The 22,185-nt window shown below is 38.3% G+C and overlaps 1 protein-coding gene across 3 annotated transcripts; it reads right to left on the bottom strand.

The window, feature by feature from the left end:
* Positions 1-635: 635 nt before the first annotated feature.
* On the bottom strand, positions 636-21,902 carry TRIM22 (tripartite motif containing 22). 3 transcript variants are annotated; one of them, XM_009459772.5, is made up of 8 exons: positions 21,612-21,902; positions 14,840-15,328; positions 14,152-14,247; positions 12,938-13,168; positions 4,893-4,915; positions 3,236-3,336; positions 2,906-2,932; positions 636-2,454 (listed from the first exon to the last, which is right to left on the bottom strand). In XM_009459772.5, exons 2-8 carry the CDS (start codon positions 15,260-15,262, stop codon positions 1,859-1,861), a joined length of 1,497 nt encoding a protein of 498 aa, XP_009458047.1. In that variant the 5' UTR covers positions 15,263-15,328; positions 21,612-21,902; the 3' UTR covers positions 636-1,858. The 3 variants fall into 3 exon arrangements, with proteins under 3 accessions (XP_009458047.1, XP_063638511.1, NP_001106867.1); XM_063782441.1 differs by lacking the exon at positions 21,612-21,902 and adding an exon at positions 20,333-21,105; NM_001113396.1 differs by lacking the exon at positions 21,612-21,902 and having other exon boundaries at positions 1,859-2,454; positions 14,840-15,262.
* Positions 21,903-22,185: the final 283 nt, after the last annotated feature.

Genomic DNA, 22,185 nt, shown 5'->3' with positions numbered 1-22,185 from the left:
ACCTCTTCAAAGCTTGCCCTCCCCCAAGTTGCTGGACATCATCTAATCCATAAAGGATCTGAGTAGGAGAAACGGTTGAGGAAGAAGATATTTGCTTCTTTTCCTGCCGCAGTACTTGAGCTGAGACATGTCACCTCATCTTTTTCTGCCTTTGTACTGGCATTTATACCATCAGCTCCCTGGTTCTTAGGGCTTCAGAGACACACTGACTTATATCACCAGCTTTTGGGTCTCTGGTTTCCAAATGGCAGATAATGGGAAGTCTTAGCCTCCATAATCAAGTAAGCCAATTCCTCATAATAAATACATATCTCTTATTGTTCTGTTTCTCTGGAGAACCCCGACTAATACAATATATTTCTTCAAGAATGTTTTGTGTCTTTGCTATCCTAGGTAGTTCTACTACTCATCCTGTGTTTGAAAAAAGACTTAAAAAAAAAAAAAAAAAAGGAAAGTACCTAGGATGGTAAATGCAATGGTACACACAAGTGTTTCATTACGAGAAAAAGATCTGAACAGCATAAGGTCGTCTCTCATCAAGGACAGCTGAGCCTAGACATGACCTTCTTTACTGGACATATGGAAACTCATATTATCTGCAGCAAGATTTTGGAAACTGAAGAATGAGACTTCAGTAGAGCCAGCTATTGTTTTATTGAAGCAAAAAGAAAACAGAACAAAAACAAAAAATTGTTTCCCAAGACATTGAAATGGCTGACATTTTTTCAGTAATAATCAGAACAATATTTATTTTTATATTTAAAATTCATAGAAAAGTGCCTTACATTTAATAAAAGTTTGTTTCTCAAAGTGATCAGAGGAATTAGATACAGTCTTGAACACCAATATTAATTTGAGGAAAATACACCAAAATACATTAAGTAAATTATTTAAGATCATAGAGCTTGTAAGTGAAAAGATAAAATTTGACCTCAGAAACTCTGAGCATTAAAAATCCACTATTAGCAAATAAATTACTATGGACTTCTTGCTTTAATTTTGTGATGAATATGGGGTGTCACTGGTAAACCAACACATTCTGAAGGATACATTACTTAGTGATAGATTCTTATGTACTTTGCTAGATAACGTGGATATGAGTTGACAAGTTTCTCTTTCTTCAGTCTTTTAAGGGGCAGAGGAAATGAGGAAGAAAAGAGATTACAAAGGAATTACAGCAATACTGTTCTTTCTATAGGAAGGATTAGATATGTTTCCTTTGCAAATATAAAAAAATAATAATAATGTTTACTACTAGTGAAACCAAGGTATTAGGAAAATAATGTACAAGCATCTCTTGCAAGAAAGGGTAAGATTGTTATGAGTGAAATCGTGACTTCCTCAAATTTATATGTTGGAGTTTTTATTCCCAATACCTCCAAATATTATCTTATTTGGAAATAAGGTCTTTGTAGAGAATATAATGTTAAAATGATTTCATTAAGGCATTAGCAGTGGGCCCTGAGCCAGTATGACTGATGTCTTAATAAAAAGGGAAAACTCGGGCACAGAGACGTACATAAAGACAATGTGAAGAGTCATAGGGGCAAGATGCCTTCTACAAGCCAAGGAGAGAGGCATGGAAGAGAGCCCTTCCTTGCAGACCTCAGAAAGAACCAACTCTGCTGGAATCTAGATTTGGGATTTCCAGCCCACAGTACGGCAATACAATTACAGTTTAAATCAGCAGTCTATGATGCTTTGTTATGGAAGCCCTAGCAAATGAATACAAAGACATTCTAAGTAAAAGAAGGGGAAAGAAAGGAAGAGATGGTCTCAGTAGAGATGAACTCAGGTGCAGAATCTGAGTCTCAGCACAAGGGCTACTATGCAGAAGTGGGTAAAGGAATGAGAACACTCAGGAGCTCGGTGGGCACACAGTCATGGGGACTAGGCAGTTCCAAGGATTGAAATACGGATAAGCAGGTCGAGAAAAGTGACATCCAGAGAACTTGTAGATGAGTGCTCCGTGGTTTGTGACATTGAAAAATGAGACAATGCCTGCCTCATAGTCTAGGAAAACCCCAATACGACAGGGAGGCACAGCCATAAAGAGAGTCAAAACCTTGGGATCAGAAGAGGAGGAGTCCTCAAAAGCATTATATTCACATGTATTCTGTAATCCTATAACCCAGTAGCCATATTGAGGTCTATATTTGGAGTAAACTTTTGAATAATTTACACTTGGATCAAAAGCAAACCCAGAGCTCTTCCTTTTATTCAGACTACTTATTTTACTGTGTACGCCCAGGATCCAGGCAATCTTTCCAGACACATCTACTTCCCAGTAATATTTCCCCGAAGAGAAATATTGGCAGCCGAAGACACCAAAAGCAGAAAAATCACATGGATTTGAATTCTTAAATGTGCAGGTGCGTACAGTTTTCACTTGTCTCTGATCCACAGAAATAGCAACATTCGAAGTGGCACTGCCTGGATTCAGCATCACGTCCACTGTAGAAAAAATTACCAAGTCAAGTGAAGGATACGGGATAGGTGTGTCTTACAGTATTGAGAAGAGACATATTGAAAATGAAACTTGTGTCGATATCAAATGGAACTTCTGTTGATAGTCAGAGGTTAGTAGGACACTTAAGAAATACAGGGTGTAAGACTATAAAAATTAGCCAAGCATGGTGGCACACGCCTGTAATCCCAGCTACTTGGGAGGCTGAGGCAGCAGAATCGCTTGAACCCAGGAGGCAGAGGTTGCAGTGAGCCGAGACCGCACCATTGCACTCCAGCCTGGGCAACAATAGCAAAAATCTATCTTAAAAAAAAAAAAAAAAAAAGAACTACATGGTGTAAGCATGTTTGGGGAGGAACACATGAGACTCAGATTATGAGATCTAATAGTAACCACAATTCTGAAAGGAAGTGATTTGAAAACCCCATATCATCTTACCCCAGTAGTACTGGACATCTGTCAGCTCTGAAACGACAAAAGTTTCAGTGATGTTGTTAGAAGCAAATAAGTAAGTACTGACACCTGTCTCTTCTCCAGAGTAGGGAAAGGAAAGGGGGAATACTGGGATTCTATGCACTGGTGAATGAGAGGATGAATCAGACACCTGGTGATTCCCCCTAAGACAGGACCACATCTACAGCACAGGATTTTCCTCCTTCTCTGGCCCACCTCCTCTCCTATATCCTAACCTAAAAAAACCTCCCGCTTCCCTATTGAGCCTTGATACTAAGAAATCCACATTCACAGCCTTCCCCTGAATCCCCTTACCTTTAAGAACTTGCAGCATCCCACTCAGATCTGGTACTCGGAATACACTCTTTAGTTTCTTGGAAACAGATTTTGGCTTCTTCAATGTCCAGCTTTCACTCCTAGTGATAACAAAAATTGATAACCTTTACACCTTTGCCCTATTTCTCTCCATCCAAGATCACTGTCTCTTTCACCTTTCACCATACTTGCTGATGCACTTGGACCCTCTTCCCTGAGGACAGTAGAGGGGAGATGCCTGACACTGGAGCCCAGAGAAATGTGCTCATGTCTACCTGTCTGTGTGTAATCTTGGGAAGGTCTTCCCCTCTGTGTAATCTTGGGAAGGTTTTCACTTCAATGATGTTCGCTTTCTTACTTTTAAAATGCAATAATTAACCCCATGCTTTCTACCTCTTAAAAATGAATATAAAATTAGATAAAATAATAATGCTTTTGTTTGTTTGTTTGTTTGTTTGTTTTGAGATGGGGTCTCACTCTGTCATCCAGGCTGGAGTATAGTGGCGCGACCTCGGCTCACTGCAACCTCTGCCTCCCAGGTTCAAGCCATTCTCCTGCCTCAGCCTCCCAAGTAGCTGGGATTACAGGTGCCTGCTACCACATCCGGCTAATTTTTTTGTACTTTTAGTAGAGACAGGGTTTCACCATGTTGGCCAGGCTGGTTTTGAACTTCTGACCTCAAGTGATCCGCCTGCCTTGGCTTCCCAAAGTGCTAGCATTGTAGGCGTGACCCACTGCACCCAGCCAATAATGCTTTTAAAAGATATTCAGTGCCTCTAAAAAACTTATTTAATATTTAGAAAAGTCATTGCCATCTCAGTGGGTCCACCAGGAAGAGGCCAGAGATGTGGGTTCCTAGACAGGTGGTCATTAAGGAGGCCATAGAATCTGTCTCCTGAGTTGTTGAGAGATATCAAAGTAGGATCCTATATTGAAGAGCTAAAGGGTTTCCAAAATCTGTTATCCCAATATGAGACCTAGAGAATAACGTCTGAGGTTTCAAGTTATTTGGGGAAAGACAAATTACGATGACTAAATTAATTAATAGTGGTCTGATTTTCATGTGTTTAAAAAAACTTTGATGTTGCCAAGTAGGTGGGCAACTTTAGACACAAGAATATTATTTTTTCCTACAAGACGGTAAAGTATGTGAGCAAGAAAAGGTTATGCTAGCACCAGGACCAAAGCCACTATTCCTCAAGACTTGAATCTATTTTTCTAGAAATCTAAAAAGCACCACCTAGAAAGTTATTGTTTATTTTATTCTCAGGGAGGAAAACAAACATAAAGGCGCCGTCTCTGAAAAATTTGGAGTCTGGCATATAAAAAGGGCAGAGCCTCACTGCAATAAGACAGGCATCTATGCAATATGGAAACAACAGAGACAGAGGTTTGAATAAAGTGAGTGAAGTCATGGGGTTCTGATATTGCAAACTCTTATTCCTAAGGCCTCCGTCGACCCTAACTCTGTGATCTCCCAACACCAAAATTTCTTACAATTGAAAACTTTAATCTGTGACTAGCAATTTGGGACAATTTAATACACAAATTTCCCAGCCTTTTGATTTTTTAAGTTGTTCTGATTGAAGGAAGATATCTCTCAGGACTATAATTCTCTTTTCAGACAAATAAGACCACATCTCTCTTCCACATATACCTTTTCATGACGTCAATCACATCCTGGGGAAAAGATAGAAAACATGAGTCAAGATAGGGTTGCCAGATTTAGAACATAAAAGTGGCTAGTTCAATTAGAATTTGGGATAAACAATATATTTTTTGTTATATATATGACCCTTGTAATATTTAAGATATTCTTATACTAAAAATATTACATTTCTTTTATCTGAAATTAAACTTTAACTGAGCATCCTGTATTTTGTCTAGCAATGCTCAAAAAAGTAATAGGCCCTTCTATCTTACAAAGTTTTATCCACCTTCCCACACTCTTACTATCCCTGGATATGGTGGGAATAAATAGATGGTCACAGACTGGGGACAAAGTGTGGAGATAAGATTCAGACTGACCACTGCAGAGGACTAAGATGAGGGTGTTAGGAAGATGCTTCAAGTATCTCAAGAAGGAATATATTTTAAAAAGAGGGAGGAGCTCTAATATTTTTATACATTTTTAATGAGATAACCTCATTAATTCATTGTGTTTTTATTTTATACATCAACAGACACAAAACAGCTAAATATGTTTGCCCTATATTTTTTCAGGCTTTAGGGATTTAATGATGAAAATTAATAATAAAAGTCCTTAAGAAGTGTACTGTTGCCGTGAGCAAAAGCAAGCAAGCATTTCAACTAAAAGTTTGTCTGGCCTCCATGTACTCACTGTATATGCTGACTAAACTCCACTGTAGGTGATCTCACCCATTTTTCAGTATGAAACAAGCCACAGGACCAAGTAACTGAGTAGGTCTTAAATGTAACTTACTATTTCCCAACTATTTATACCCCACTGTCCCGAATAGTGTCAATTTCCACTTAGTCATCATCTTTGAAACTATAAAATTTTATCCTGGATTCCAACATTTTATTAACCTAGACTAGTTTACATTTTTAACTGTTTTTAGCTATCTTTTCTTTCTCACCATAACCATTATTTCCTTTATTTTTTTGAACAAGTATGTACCAATATATTTGGTCTCCCGCTGTCTGATCTGACCCCCTTTATACCAACAAAGAATTGACCTCCAGTTGACTTCACACCCTCAGAAATAGTTTCACTGCCTGTATTAGCTTTTTTGTTGTTGTAATATCTGACAAAACCAACTAAAACTGGTTTAAATTTTTAAAAAACAAATTCAAGGGGTCAAGTATAATTTTACTCATAGCTACATGTTTAAAATCTTGCCATCAGAATCTGGTTTTTCTTCTAAGAATTATATTTTATACCTATTATATTGACTTGTTTTCAGATTAATTATGGCATCAGCTTGACTCTCCCGGTTTAAATTATTATCCCTGATATGATACCCATCAGAAAAGACAACGGCTCCTTTTACTCATGACAGTAAAATTCTAAGGCATGCAAACCATCGACTCCAATTGAGTCAAGTATATATCTTAAAATAATTACTGTAAAGTTGGTAAAAATGTAAGGGTTGGATATAATGATTTGCCAGAACTGAGTAACATATACATGCCTAATGCTACTAATTTTGTCTACTTTAACCAACTACAGGGAATGAGACAGGGTAGGGATGGTTCCTCAAAAGTTATTATAAAGAAATAATCAAAAGGAATAGAGGTTAGACAGACAAACAAATATTGTCCTCTATGGTCCATTCCTCAGCTGTCTGCCACTTCTTCAGCCTTATTACCAAACTGTTTGCAAAAAAGTCACATTCCTCAGCTCTCTGCCACCTCTTCACCCTTATTACCAAACTGTTTGCAAAACATGGCACAATATAATACAATGGCTACAATAACATTAAAAATAGATAACTTATACCGTATAACCACTATAACTAAAAATAAATCAAAGACCTAAAGATATAAAACTCCTAGAAGAAAAGGGGAAAATTGCATGACATTGGATTTGGTAGTGATTTGTTGGCTATGATACAAAAAGTAAAGGCAATGTGAGAAAAAAATAAATAAACAGATCTTTACCAAAATTAAACTTTAAAAAAATCACTTTTAAGTTATGAAGAACACTATGAAGAGAGCGAAAAGGCAATCTACAGAATGGGAAAGCATATTTACAAATTATATGTCTGATAAGGTATTAATATCCAGAATCTATAAATGACTCCTAAAATTCAACAAGAAAATCAACATCCATTCAGATAAAACCTCTCAACAAACTGATAATAAAAGAGAACATCCTGAAAACTGATAAGAAACATGTATAAGTAATATACAACTAATAATTAATAGTGAAAGTCTGAATTACTTCCTCCTAAAATCAAGAAAAAGACTAGCGTGTGTGGTTTCACCACTACGGTCAACATTGTATTGGAAGTTTTATCAAGTGCAATAAAGAAAAAAAAAAAGAAAGATAAAGAAGAAAAGAGTAAAAATAAAAAGAAATAAGACATCTAGCATGAAAGAGAAGTAAAACTATATTTGGTTTGGTAGAATGATTTATTTTCCTTTGGGTATATACCCAGCAGGGGGATTGCTGGGTCTAACAGTAGCTCTGTTTTAAGTTCTTTTAGAAACCTCCAGACTGCTTTCTACAATGGCTGAAATAATTTACATTTCTACCAACAGAGTACATGTTCCCATTACTCTGTAGCCTTACTAGCATCTGTTAATTTTTGACTTTATAATAATAGCCATTCTGACTATTGTGAGATGGTATCTCGTTGTGGTTTTGATTTGCATTTCTCAGGTTATTAGCAATGATGAGCATTTTTTCATATGTTTGTTGGCCACCTGTATGTCTTCTTTGGATAAATGTCTGTTCATGACTTTTGCCCATTTTTAATGGGGTTCTTTGTTTTCTTGCTTGTAGCAAAGACATGGAATCAACCCAGGTATCCATCAATAGTAGACTGGATAAACAAAATGTGGTACATATACACCATGGAATACTACATAGCCATAAAAAAAATAAAATTTCCGGGCACGGTGGCTCACGCCTGTAGTCCCAGCACTTTGGGAGGCCGAGGTGGGCAGATCACGAGGTCAGGAGATCGAGACTGTCCTGGCTAACAAGGTGAAACCCCGTCTCTACTAAAAATACAAAAAATTAGCCGGGCATGGTTGCAGGCGCCTGTAGTCCCAGCTACTCGGGAGGATGCAGCAGGAGAATAGCCTGAACCCGGGAAGCAGAGCTTGCAGTGAGCCGAGATCGCGCCACTGCACTCCAGCCTGGGTGACAGAGCAAGACTCCATCTCAAAAAAAAAAGAAAAAAAAGAATAAAATTATGTCCTTTGCAACAACATGGATGCAGCTGGAGGCCACAATCCTAAGCACATTAACACGGGAACTGAAAATCAAGCACTGCATGTTCTCACTTATAAGTGGAAGCTAACTATTGAGCATACGTGGACATAAATATGGAAATAATAGACACTGCAGACTACACTAGGGGAGGGAGGAGGGTGTGTGAGTTGAAAAACTACTGATTAGGTAATATGCTCATTACCTGGGTGATGGGATCTGTATCCCAAACCTCAGCATCACACAATATTCCCATGTAACAAACCTGCACATATACTCCCTGTATCTAAAATAAAAGTTGCAGTTTTAAAATTAACTATATTTATTTACAGACAGCATGATTCAGTATGTAAATGATCTCAAAGAATATACACACACAAACACACAACTACTAAAACTAGTAAAAGTTCAGCATGTGGAATAAATATTAAAGTTTTGAAAGAATAACACCCATGACTCAAGAATTTTATATTCAGAAATTTTGTCCCGCAATAATGAAGGAAATACTTTGCCATAGATGTTAAAAGACATTATTGAGGGGGAAGAAGAGTATATGTCTGAAATTCAGATCTTCACAAAGAGAGAAAGAGCACTGAAAAAGAAGTAAAGGTAAAATAAAATATTTTGTTTTTCTGATTCTCAACTAATATATAAGATAATGGTTTAAAGTAATAATATCAACAATGTAGTGGGTGATTACAGCTTATGGATAAGTGAAATGAATGACAGCAACGTTACTCAAGATTGAGGATACTCTGCTCTAAGGTACCTGCACTACATGTGAAGGGGTATAGTGTTATTTGTAATTAGACTTAGATTAGTTGTAAATGCATATTGCAAACTCCAGGGAAACCACTAAGCCTTTATATATATATGTATAGTGTTATTTATATTTTTAAAATATATTTTTATATATTTATAAAAAGTTTATATTTTAAAAATATTTTTATATTTCAAATATATATGTATGTTTGTTTTATATTTATATATATACCTTTAGGCATATTAGTTATATTATTATTAGTTATATTATTAGGCATATTAGTTATATTTATATATATACCTTTAGGCATATTAGTTATATATAACTATATATAATATAATATATATTAGTTATGTATACTAGTTATGTATATGTAATATATAACTAATATATACTAGTTATGTATATGTAATATATAACTAATATATATTAGTTATGTATATGTAATATATAACTAATATATATTAGTTATGTATATGTAATATATAACTAATATATATTAGTTATGTATATGTAATATATAACTAATATATATTAGTTATGTATATGTAATATATAACTAATATATATTATGTATATGTAATATATAACTAATATATATTATGTATATGTAATATATAACTAATATATATTATGTATATGTAATATATAACTAATATATATTATGTATATGTAATATATAACTAATATATATTAGTTATGTATATGTAATATATAACTAATATATATTAGTTATGTATATGTAATATATAACTAATATATATTAGTTATGTATATGTAATATATAACTAATATATATTAGTTATGTATATTAGTTACGTATATTATATATAACTAATATAGCTATATTTGTTATGTATATTAGTAATATATAACTAATAAGCTAAGAGGAAAGAAAATTGAATAATATAAAATAATCAATTGAATAATACAAAATAGTTAAAAGTAAAAGAGGGCAGAAAAAGAGAGGAAGGGGAAAAAAAGCAAAGAACAAGTACGGTGAATAGAAAACAGTCAAAAATGGTAGGCGTTTTAATTTCCTGGGGTTGCTGTAACAACGTAGCACAAACTGTATGGTTTTTAAACAACTGAGATTTAGTCTCTCACAGTTCTTGAGGCTAGGTTCAAAATGAGGATACTGGTAATGTTGGTCCCTGCTGTAATCTGTTCCATGCTTCCCTATTAGCTTCTGGTGGTTGCTGGTACACTGATTTTGGGCTCTGAGCTTTCAGAACTATGAGACAATTTTTTTGTATGAGGTTTTAAGTTACAAAGTTTGTGACAATTTCTTACAGCAACCGCAGGAAATGATTACCACTACAGCTGTACCTGAACAGCACACTATATATCAACTGATTTAAATGGCATTCATAGAATATTCCATCTAAAGGCAAATACATATTCTTCTCAAGCTCACATTGAAAATTAACCAAGCTATAACACATTCTATACCACAAAATACACTTTAACAAATGTAAACAATTGAACTCATACAAAATGTTTTCTTACACAACAATAGAATTTAACTAGTAATCACTAACAGACAGCTGTAATACTCCAAAATATTAAGCAACACTTTAAAAATAGGCTTAGTGGGTTTTATTGGTAAACTGATGAATTCTACCAAAAGTTGGAGAAGGAAATTATCAAAATTCTCCCCAAATTTGTTTCAGAAAATGAAAGGAGATGGACTATTTTGTAACACATTCTATGAGGTCAGCATTACCCTAATCCAGAGCCAAGTAAAGACATTATGAGAAAGGAAAACCAGAAACCAGTATCTCTCATGAACACAGATGCAAAAATTCTCAACAGTACGTTAGTAAAACAAATCCAACAAAATATATACAAAAATTGTGCACCACAAGTAAGTGGGATTTATTCAAGGTATGCAAGCTGGTTCAATCTTTGAAAATTGATTAATGTAATCTCCCATATCAATAAAGAAGAAAAATCATATGATTATATCAACTGAGGCAGAAAAGCTATTTGACAAAATTCACACCATTCATGATAAAAACTCTCAGCAAACTAGGAATAAAGAGGAAGTTTCTCAGCCAGGTGCATCTGAGATCAGGAGTTCAAAACCAGCCTGCCCAACATGGCAAAACCCTGTCTCTACTAAAAATACAAAAATTAGCTGGATGTGGTGGTGGGCGGCCTGCAGTCCCAGCTGAGGCAGGAGAATCGCTTGAACCCGGGAGGCAGAGTTTGCAGTGAGCCGAGATCGTGCCACTGCACTCCAGTCTGGGTGACAGAACGAGACTGCGTCTCAAAAAAAAGAAAAAAAGAGGAAGTTTCTCAACTTCATTACAAATCTGAAAAAAAAAAAAAAAAAAGACTCCTATAGCTAACATCATACTTACAAGTGAGAGACTGAGTACTTTCCCCCTAAGGTCAGAAAAAAGGAAAGGATATCCCCTCTCACCATCCCTACTGAACATTGTACTAGAAGTCCTAGCTAGTGTAATAAAACAAGCAAAGACAAATGAAAACTATACAAACTGCTGGCCGGGCGCGGTGGCTCACGCCTGTAATCCTAGCACTTTGGGAGGCCAAGGCGGGCAGATTGCCTGAGCTCAAGAGTTCAAGACCAGCCTGGGCAACACAGTGAATCCCTGTCTTTACTAAAATACAAAAAAAATGTAGCCAGATGTGGCGGTGTGCGCTAGTCCTGGGAGGCTGAGGCAGGAGAATTATTTGAACCTGAGAGGTGAAGGTTGCAGTGAGGTGAGATCGTGCCACCACATTCTAGCCTGGGTAACAGTACGAGACTCCGTCTCCAAAAAAATACACCAAAAAAAAAAAAACCATACAAACTGCAGAGTATGAAACAATTAACTTTATTCTCAGATGACATGATTCTCCATGTAGAAAATGCCAAAGAATTGACATTTAAAAAAAAAAACTCTTCTATGACTAATAAGTAATTATAGCAAGGTTGCAATATACAAGATTAAAATACTAAAGTCAGTTTCCTTTCTATGTGCCAGCAATGAAGAATTGAAATTTGAAATAAAAAAAAAATTACAATAGCACCAAAAGCAAAACAGAAAAAACTCTTTAAAAAGGTACAGAATCTACATGTGGAAATAATAAGCTTTTCAGCAGTGTTAGTTATTAGGAAAAAGCAAATCAAAACTGCATTGAGATACCATTACGTTCCCACTAGAAAGGCTGTAACTAAAAAAAAAAAAAGAAGGAAATAATCAAGTATTAACAAGGATGTGAAGAACCTAGAAACTTTTTATATTGCTTTTTATAAGCTTTTATATTGTTACTCATATAAAATGAGTAACAACTTTGGAAAATAGTACGACAACTTAAAACTTATACATAAACAACATACAACACTCTTAAAATCTACTCAAGATAAATGAAAACATGTTTGTATGAGGACATGTAAGTGAATGTTTACTGTAGCATTATTCATAATAGTCCCTAACTGGAAAATATTCATATAGCCACCAACTGGTGAATACATAAACATAATATGATATATTCAGATAATGGAATAGTATTAGCAATAAGAGCAAAATGCTGATACATACTGCAATATAAATAAACCTCAAAATATTATGCTAAGTTAAAGACGCCGATGCAAAAGACTACATGTTTTATAATTCAATTCATATTGAAAGGTCCAGAGAAGCCAATTCTATACAGACAGAAAACAGATAGGCTGCCAGGAGGTGGAGGTAGAAACAGATATTGACTGCAAACAGGCATGAGAAATGTTTTTGATGTGATGGGAAAGTTCTAAAACTGATTTGCTCATGGTACAAAGAATCCTCTCCAAGCTCAAATTTTTACACTGCTCTCATAAGTGAATAATAATGGGAATTTCCCTTGCCATTCATACACTTAATGATCTTTGTGACCCCTGAAATGATGGGCATAAAAGGGGCATGCCGGGCCAAAGGAACCATTTAATGTCACCACACAGAAGAAAGCCTAGAGACTAGGAAGGGAAGGAAAATCAGCCTCTGTGTTTTTCCCCTAGTCTCTTATGTAGGTGCTCCATCCCAAGTCTTACCTGCAGCATCTCTACTGACGATCCCCTCAACCTCCGCTGGAGATCTGAGATGAGCGTGCTGGCATCCTGCCTCTGCTGGACCAGCTGGTCTGTAGCTGCTGCCAGGTTATCCAGCACATTCACCTCACCTTCCTCCAGCTTTTGCAGCTCTCTCTGCTCCTCATTGTCCAAGATGACTCTCATTTCATTGAACCCTTTCAGAATCTTCTGTCTCTCGATCTGGATATAATTCTTGGGAATGAAAAGAGAAAGAGGCAGTCAGTCTGGCTGGTTGAAGGCCTGCTTTGTATGAGCCTGGGAGACAGGATAAGAACTGTTTTCCTCAGGGAGTTCTCAAAAGGAATAGGAGGCAAAAGCCAATACACAATTTCTGGTGAAGCCATGTTTTTCTACTTTTTAACCTGAGCTCCTCCCAAAGCAATACACTCAAGTCAGTTTTATTGAGGCCTAATCTGAGACAAAATGTGATGCCTGGGTGAGGCTTGGATTGTAGACACCTGTCCTGAACAACTTTGCCTTTCTGTGTCTTAAATCCCTCTACCTGGCCGGGCACAGTGGCTCATGCCTGTAATCCCAGCACTTTGGGAGGCTGAGATGGGTGGATCACAAGGTCAGGAGATTGAGACCATCCTGGCTAACATGATGAAACCCCATCTCTACTAAAAATACAAAAAATTAGCCGGGCATGGTGGCACATGCCTGTAGTCCCAGCTACTCGGGAGGCTGACGCAGGAGCATCGTTTGAACCAGGGAGGCAGAGGTTGCAGTGAGCCAAGATCGCGCCACTACACTCCAGCCTGGATGACAGAGACTCTGTCTCAAAAAACAAACAAACAAACAAACAAACAAACAAACAAAAAAATCCCTCTACTGAAACCCCCTAAACAGGGAATCCTGGGTCTTTCTCCAGGGTGTTTACTGGAAGGATTGGAGCCTCAAACCTGATGACACAAATGGAACACAGGATTCACAGGAAGCGTTTTCACAGATATTTCCCTCCATGCCTTCACTTCCAAATATAGTGTTGATTTATGATATGTCTACTCTCCAGCCCCTAAACTCCAACAGGGAAGGAATTAAATTGAGACCTAATCAAATGACTTCTATGCTTGTTAATTCTAGCACAGCAAAGAGGAAGGGGTCTCCTTGTGATAGAGCCCAGGGTCCTGCCCAGATTCCTGTCTAATTATCCCTTAGGAGGTGTCTCCTCCTGCCTTCCAGGCGGTTCTCTCTTGTCTGATGTCATCTTCCAGCTTCTCAGCCTCTTGATCCTCCTTTATCAGCCTCTGCAGGGCTACCTGCAGCTTTTCCTGTAAGAAAGAAATTATACCAGAGTAAAGTTATGAGCTTTCTCAGCACCTGAATAGAGGACAGCAAGGAAGAAATTGGATGGCTCTCAGAAGAAACTAGTTTACAGAAACAGTGAGGCTGGTGATTAGAACCTATGGCATGGGGGAAAATCTGAGGAGATGAATGTATTCTTTATTCCTGGATGATGGAAGTCACCATCCTCTTATCAAGAGTAGCCTGATTCTTTTCCTAGAGAAAAAGCAGACCCTGCAGTAAGGAAAGGCTTCCTTTCATTGCCACTCTTCCCACATCTAACCAGACGTGTTCCCAAAAACACTGTTCTTCTCGGAGGGGCAATGAAAGCTTATCTTACAAAGCAATTCTCCATTCATTCAACTTTTCCTTGCTAAAAATTTGTACTGTTTTTTAAATAAAACAATGTGCAGCAGTGTCCTTTAGGCATCAGAAACTAAGCAAAGAGTATGGAAAGAGATCACAGGGCTCTCCGTTCTATGGTGACAAGGGGAATAAAGCAGGACAAAAAAAGTGGAGATTTCACATTAGGTACCATCTTCTGCTCTCTGCTCTCTCTTCCTCTATCTTGGAGCCTACCTGACATTCCTTGACCACCTCGTTTATGCGGAATGTTTGGTGACCTTGGTGTTCCGGAGACAGTTCACAAACCCAGCAAATGACTTTTCCATCCTCCTTACAGAAGATCTGGAGTTTTTTTCCATGGGGCTCACAGACATCTCTCTTCTGCCCCTCCTGTGGGCTCATCTTGACCTCTTTGACTCTCTCAACTATGTTGGCCAGATGCCGATTAGGTCGGAGGTTCCCAGGCTGGAATCTGGTCTGACACACAGGACAGCTGCTTTCCCCTCTTGAGATGATCACTGACTCCTTGATCTTTGTAGTGATGCAGGCTTGGCAGAAGCTGTGGCCACAGTCTAGGCTCAGAGGTTCTGTCAGGAGCTCCAGGCAGATGGGGCAGGTCACCTCCTTCTCTATGTCTACCTTTACTGAGAAATCCATTGCACTGCTCCCTTGGCTTCCTTCTGTCTTGACTCTTGAAGTTCTTGGTCACAAACTCCTGCAGTGCTGAGAATGTTGAAGGGGACAAGGTAAGAAAAGAAGGAATAGAAAGAATACTGCTTTTACAGAGATTTAGAACAGGACAAAACATTAATATTTAACAGAGAAAGGAGAAAAGAAAGGCATGAAGAATAAACCAATGACAGAATAAAATGGACTTTGTAGTAATTTCAAACACTTTATTCTTAATTTTTGTCTCAGGACAAATTTCACCCCATCAAGGCAATTATTGTTATTTTCTCTTCTACTGGAGAGGACAAACTGAGGCTCTTCTACCAAGAGCTTCGTGTAACCCATCATTTGTCCTGCCTTTTGTTCCCCAACCCAAAACACATTTTCCATGTTAAATGCACTAAACACACCCCTGCCCCTGGGCTTGCACACAGGCTTTTCTCTCTGAATGGCATGATTGTATCCCCAATATTTGCATGATTCATGAATATTTGCATATTTTTAAGCTATTGAATTGTATTTACATAGCATCAAACACTGCATCAAACATCATTTTTAAGTGTATCATGCGATAATTTCTAGTAAATTTGTGGAACTATATAACTATTACTGTAACCCAATTTAAAATTATTTTTATCACCTGAAAAAAAAAAAAAAACCCTAATGCCATCACTCCTATTCTGATCCCAAGCTCCAGGCAACCACTACTAATATCCTTTGGGTTTTTAATCAATTGATAAAAATAGAATCATAATATATGTCTTTGGTGTCTGAATTATTTTACTTATACTGTTAAGGTTTATCTCCTCTGACTTTTTTCCCCATGTAAAAAATACCTCCTCAATTAAACTATCAAATCTGTGGCTCCTCAAGGCTTTTGCACTTGCTCCTCTCTCTGCATAAAATGATCCTCCCCCTGATGTTAGCAAGACTCACTCTTACATTTAATTCAATCTCCTCTTAGATGTCCTCTTCTTGGAAGGACATACTATAATTCACTTATAGCAAAACCACCAGTACTGTCACTCACTGCACATTTAGCTTCTTATTTGTACTATGTAATATATAAGATTGTTCTGTAAATGTCTACTTCTTCCTCCTGAAAAGGAATCCGTTCATAGACCTGGGACTGTTTTTGTTCACTGATATATCCTCTATACCTAGAAAAGTGAATCACATACAGGAATAAAACATTTAACGAATATATAAAGCCACAACTTCCTTATCCCTCCATAGATGATTAGACCTTTTAATCAGATTTTCATCTTTTCTTTCCATCAATTAGCAGTTTCCCAATAGCTGACCTTTGGGACCACAATTATGGTTTCCAGTGAAGAAGTGTTTACATCCTAACACATCTACCCATAGCAAGTCCTCCCATGACCTCACACTCCATCCCCAAAGACATACACACACACCCACACACCACCGCCACCAACACCATAATAGGAAAATAATTTTATCAGGAACAATTTTATAAGCAGTTACAATTTAGAAATCATTTTGACTTCTTTATTCTTCATACAAAACCCTTGAGAAATAAGAATACTCCCTTTCTTCAGGTGTGTCAGTAGAATCAGGTGACTTACAAAGATCACTCATTCTAATCTAATAGGTAGAGTAAGAGTGAATGTACTGCCCCCAAGGTCCTCCTTCAGAGTTCTCTCCACTGCAGCACAGATTTAAACAGACAACAAAGGTAAAGGCTACAAGAGCTATACTGATACCCAGTGCTATTGGGGGTATAGAAATGGAGAGATCCAGACCAGCTATGTAGTTCTGGGGCATGCTGTGGTTTTAAATGTTGAAATTTCACCTTGGCCTGGACATATGGCAAGGATGGTGATGGGAACCTAAAGATGTATATATTTTGGGAAGAGGAAAAGAGGCTAAAATAGTTATAGGATCACACACATGATATAGACTCAATATACATTTCAAAGAAACATCTGTTGGTCATGGGAGAAAAGTCTCAATCCATAAAGGAGGCCCAGTATATTGAGAATATGTAGCAGAGAGATAAAGTCTGTCCTGTTTCTCCCCAAATGATGTTGAAATCCTAATGTGTGAATGTGCTCTTATTTGAAACTAGTATATTTAAATACTATTTAGTTACCATGTGCTCATTAGGGTAGACCCTTATCCAACATGACTGTGTCCTTATCAAAAAGGGACATTTATACACAAGGAATATGCCAGGGTGAAGAAGAAAGCAGAGATCAGGGTGATGCACCTATAAGTCAAGGAATGCTAAAGGTTTCCAGGAAACTATTAGAAGCTAGAAGAGAGGCATGGACCAGAGGCCTCCTTCATAGCCTTCAGAAGGAACCAGCCCTGTCAACACATTTTATCTTGGATAACTAGCCTCCAGAATTGTAAGGCAATATATTTCTGCTATTTAAGCCAACCACTTTTGGTACTTTTTCTATGACAGCTCTAGAAAACTAATACAAGTGCTTATTTTTCTTGATTTATTCATTCTTTTTTTTTTTTTTTTTTTTGAGACGGAGTCTCACTCTGTCACCCAGGCTGGAGTGCAGTGGTGCGATCTCGGCTCCCTTGCCAGCTCCGCCTCCCGGGTTCACGCCATTCTCCTGCCTCAGCCTCCAAGTAGCTGGGACTACAGGCGCCCGTCACCACACCCGGCTGATTTTTTTGTATCTTTTTAGTAGAGACGGGGTTTCACTGTGTTAGCCGGGATGGTCTCGATCTCCTGACCTCATGATCTGCCCGCCTCGGCCTCCCAAAGTGCTGGGATTACTGGCATGAGCCAACGCGCCCGGCCTATTCATTCTTTATTCTAACATTGAAGAAATGTAGCCCCATTGAAACCCTTCCGACCTAAGACAGGTAGACAGACAGACACATAAACAAAATGCATGCTCCCCTTTGAAGGTGGTGCGAATGTAGGAGTTTCTACGACACGGTGAAGGCTAACTAGGTCCATAGCTTCCTTATTTCAGAATACTCTGATTACCTGCACAGAAGCTTTCTTTATCTGTACAATTTAAATCAAAAAAAAAAAAAAAAAAAAAAAAAGATGGCCAGGCGCTGTGGCTCAAGCCTGTAATCCCAGCACTTTGGGAGGCGGAGGCGGGCAGATTACCTGAGGTCAGGAGTTTGAGGCCAGCCTGGCCACTATGGTGAGACCCCGTATCTACTAAAAAATATATATATATACAAACATTAGCCAGGTTTGACAGCAGTTGCTTGTAGTCCCCGCTACTCTGGAGGCTGAGGCAGGAGAATCACTTGAACCCGGGAGGCGGAGGTTGCACTGAGCTGAGATCACACCACTGCACTCCAGCCTGGTGACAGAGCAAGACTCCGTCAAAAAAAAAAAAAAAAAAAAGATTAAATTAAATTAGTGTGGCTACACAATAAGGAGAAAAACTATAAGGGGTTTAGCCACCAATATCTTTTTTTTTTTTTTTTTTTTTTTTGAGACAAGGTCTCACTGCGTTGCCCAGGCTGGTCTCAAACTCCTGAACTCAAGCAGTCCTCCAGTCTTGGCTTCCCAAAGTGCTGGGATTTTTGGCTAGGCATTGGCACAAGCCACCAGGTGCCTGGCCTAGCCAACATCTTTTAAATTTCCCCTGTTCCTTGGGTCAGGAACTACCAATGGAGAAAATAGGTCCTGTTCTTGGCATGCAGAAACCTGGAGAACTCAGAAACATCGTTACCACTTCTTATTTGTCTAAACTCAGAGTTCCTTTTTCAATGACCCACTAAAATGTCCAAGGTTTAGTTTTCCCCACAGTAATGTCCCTTTTTCCAAGAGTTCTAACTCTCTGGTCAATATGTTTCAGATAAGTCATTTTGTAACAGAGGACAAATTTCATAAAGCTACCCCAGTGTCATCTCTTTCTCTCACAGTTAGTTCATCAGTTCTTAAATCCATCATTTTATTGAAGACTGCTCAAAATCATTTTCTCACAGTGAGACCTAATGTGATATCTATTTAAAGTTGCAAAGCCCTTGACAAGAGCACTACAGATACCACATCCTATTGCAGCCCTTTTACTTTGTTGCTTTTGTTTTATTGGTTTTACATTTATCCCGTAGTAACTGCTACCTTTTTGCTACATTAAAACTGCTGGTTTACTTCCTTTTTTTGACTGCGTGTTTACTTCCTTTTCCCTAGTCCAGAGCATAATCTCTTACCGGTATTTAATGTTGATTATATATCGAATAGATAGTTTTTTTTGTTTTTGTTTTTGTTTTTTACTATACCTGTATGCTTTTGTTTTGTGAATTTAGTCAAAAATATTTTTCAAAAATTAAAAGTACAGTTTTATTTATTGGGTCCTGTACTAGACTTGACAATGAATAAATACTAGATATGGACCTTGACAAGATGTACCGCACAGACACACAAGGAGACGGTTACCTGGACCTCTGAAAAGTGAAACAAAGAAAAGGACACATCAGAATATGAGTGACATAGGCATCAAGGTACAAAATGCTCAGAGATAAGATCAAGATAAGACTCAGGAGAAATTACCAACTCCTTGCCTTAACTCTGTGCAAGGGAAAATTGAATAGGGAGTTGAGGTAACTCATGATGAAAAGGTGTACCTAGAATAATAGCAACTTCTAAAACAGGAGTGGATACCAGAGGTTCATTGGGTGCTGCAGAAGTTAAGGGAGACCACCTCTCATATTGTCTTATGCCCAATTTCTGCCTCCAAAGAAAGAAAAAGTAAAAACTAAAAGGCAGAAATGAAATCCACAAGCAGACAGCCCGGGGCCACACCCTGGACCTGGTAGTTAAAGATGGACCCCTGACCTAATCGGTTTGTTATCTATAGATTCCAGACATTGTATAGAAAAGCACTGTGAAAATCCCTACTCTGTTTTGTTCCGATCTAATTACCGGTGCATGCAGCCCCCAGTCACGTACCCCCTGCTTGCTCAATCGATCACGACCCTCTCACGCGGACCCCCTTAGAGTTGTGATCCCTTAAAAGGGACAGGAATTGCTCACTCGAGGAGCTCGGCTCTTGAGACAGGAGTCTTGCTGATGCCCCTGGCCGAATAAACCCCTTCCTTCTTTACCTCGGTGTCTGAGGAGTTTTTTCTGTGGCCCGTCCTGCTACAAAGGAAGAGTAAGCTGTGGGTACTCAGAAGAACAAGTTCCCTGTGACTGGACCTTCAGAGACAAGAGACCAAAGTGGAGCTGCAGAGATGAGCAGCAGTCTGCCCGTCCTGCGGCCTCTCTCCTCGGACTAACCAGAGGGCTGCTAATTTATCAGGAAAGCTATGGACAGCATCCAAAAAGTTACCAGAAGGCAAGTAAAAGGATACGCTTCAAAAGGGCCTTACTTCTGAAGAGTGAGTACCTAAGACTCCTTCGCCTCATACCCAGATCCAGATAAGGGCTCTCATCCCTGCTGAACCTCATCATGAGGTTGCTTTATGAAAAGTGAAAATAAAGCTTCATTGCACAGGCTTCTTCGGGAGAAAGGAGGAAGGAATTTGCTGCCTCTGAATAAAAGAATATTCTGATCCACGTTGGCAAAATGGAAAAATCAAAATGACAGAATAGGAATGTGGGGTATGATAAGGTTTCTCTTCAAATAGCCGGATCAATCCTTTATTCTTTAATTCACAGTGCCCCCCTCCCCACTTCACTTGTCTTCTCTTTTCTTTCCTTTCTGCTTTTGCTACATGCCCAGACATGTCACAGTACCAGGCGTTATCAGTACCAACTCACATTCCTTTCCTTATTTTGGAAGAAAATTAGTTCTCTAGCTCATCACACACACCCCTTCCCCATCTCCCCTCTCTCCCTCACGTGCCCACCTTATCTAAAGAAAGTTAAAATGTTTAGCCAACTGAGTCTAGTTTAGATTGTGTGGCCGACTCCAGCCAATGGGGAAAGGGCACAGGGGTAGGATTTGCGTCAGGAATAAAAACTTTCTTCCTCCTTTGTTCTAGTGCGCTCTCATGGCGACTGGCAAAGAAGAAGCACCCCTCTGCACAGAAATAAAATTGCTTTGCTGAGAAATCCTTTGTTTGAGTGCTCGTCTCCCTTAAGATTCTGAGCTTTATTTCCAACAAGGAAGGTGATGGAGGTACCTAGATTGAAGAAATGAATGGTCCCTCTAGGAAACAAGCAAGGCTTTTTGCTTTTGCAAACCTCTCTTCTTTAAAGGTTACCCCTCTCCCAGACTCAGTGCTTTCTTCCTCTGCCATCTCAGCAGACAGTTCACAAGCTGCCTCTTTTTGTTTATGCAGAGCAGCTTCAGAACTACAAATTAAACTCACCCAGACACAATCAATCTATTCTTCTCAAAGCCTCCCATTCTATGCTCCCACAAATTGCTCCACTCACCTTCAGTCCAAAGCAGAGGAGTCTTGAATCAGGGGAGAAGAGTGAAGGCAGGGCAGGAGCTGGTGTAAACCAGATTCACTCACCAAGCCAGAGGGCTGGTCTCCACAAATGAGTTTCCCCACAGGAGCTGAGTGAGAAACGAAAGTTAAGTTCTCAGAAGTGAAAGAAAACAAAGGAAGCTGAACGAGAACTTACATAACAATAAACCCTGGGGAATAGTAATGCTACATTATGTTCTAGCATCTGCTGTACTGGCAAGGCACTCAGTCACTACTTCCTTATTCTTAGTGTGGTTTACTCAAGCAAGAATACTTGAATAAAAAGAATGTGAATTACAGTTATACAGCTTGCCTGAATACTTAGAATTCCAATGCAGTCCTATAATTATTAGTCGAATTTATCTTATATTTAAGACCTAAGCAAGGAAAATAAAGATCCAGAGACTTGGGACCTAGCTTCTTGAAATGCAGTCTGACGAGGAAGATACTCAGTTATAAAGCTCTACAAATTTGGGCTGACAAGATGCGTATTAGCAGCTGACATTGTGAATGGTAAAAAAATTATTTTTATAAAT

The sequence above is a fragment of the Pan troglodytes genome, chromosome 9 (assembly GCF_028858775.2).
Source record: "Pan troglodytes isolate AG18354 chromosome 9, NHGRI_mPanTro3-v2.0_pri, whole genome shotgun sequence".
In the NCBI taxonomy this organism is placed as follows: Eukaryota; Metazoa; Chordata; class Mammalia; order Primates; family Hominidae; genus Pan; species Pan troglodytes.
Note: the sequence above shows the minus strand (reverse complement) of the source record. Positions and strands in the feature narration are given on the sequence as shown.

Excerpts from the sequence above, each read along its gene's own strand:
- TRIM22 (XM_009459772.5), bottom strand. The coding sequence starts at position 15,262 with ATGGATTTCTCAGTAAAGGTAGACATAGAGAAGGAGGTGACCTGCCCC. Across the intron at positions 14,248-14,839 it reads AGGTGGTCAAGGAATGTCAG|GAAAAGCTGCAGGTAGCCCT; the intron begins GTAGGCTCCAAG and ends TCTTTCTTACAG. Across the intron at positions 13,169-14,151 it reads AAGAGAGAACCGCCTGGAAG|AATTATATCCAGATCGAGAG; the intron begins GCAGGAGGAGAC and ends TTCATTCCCAAG.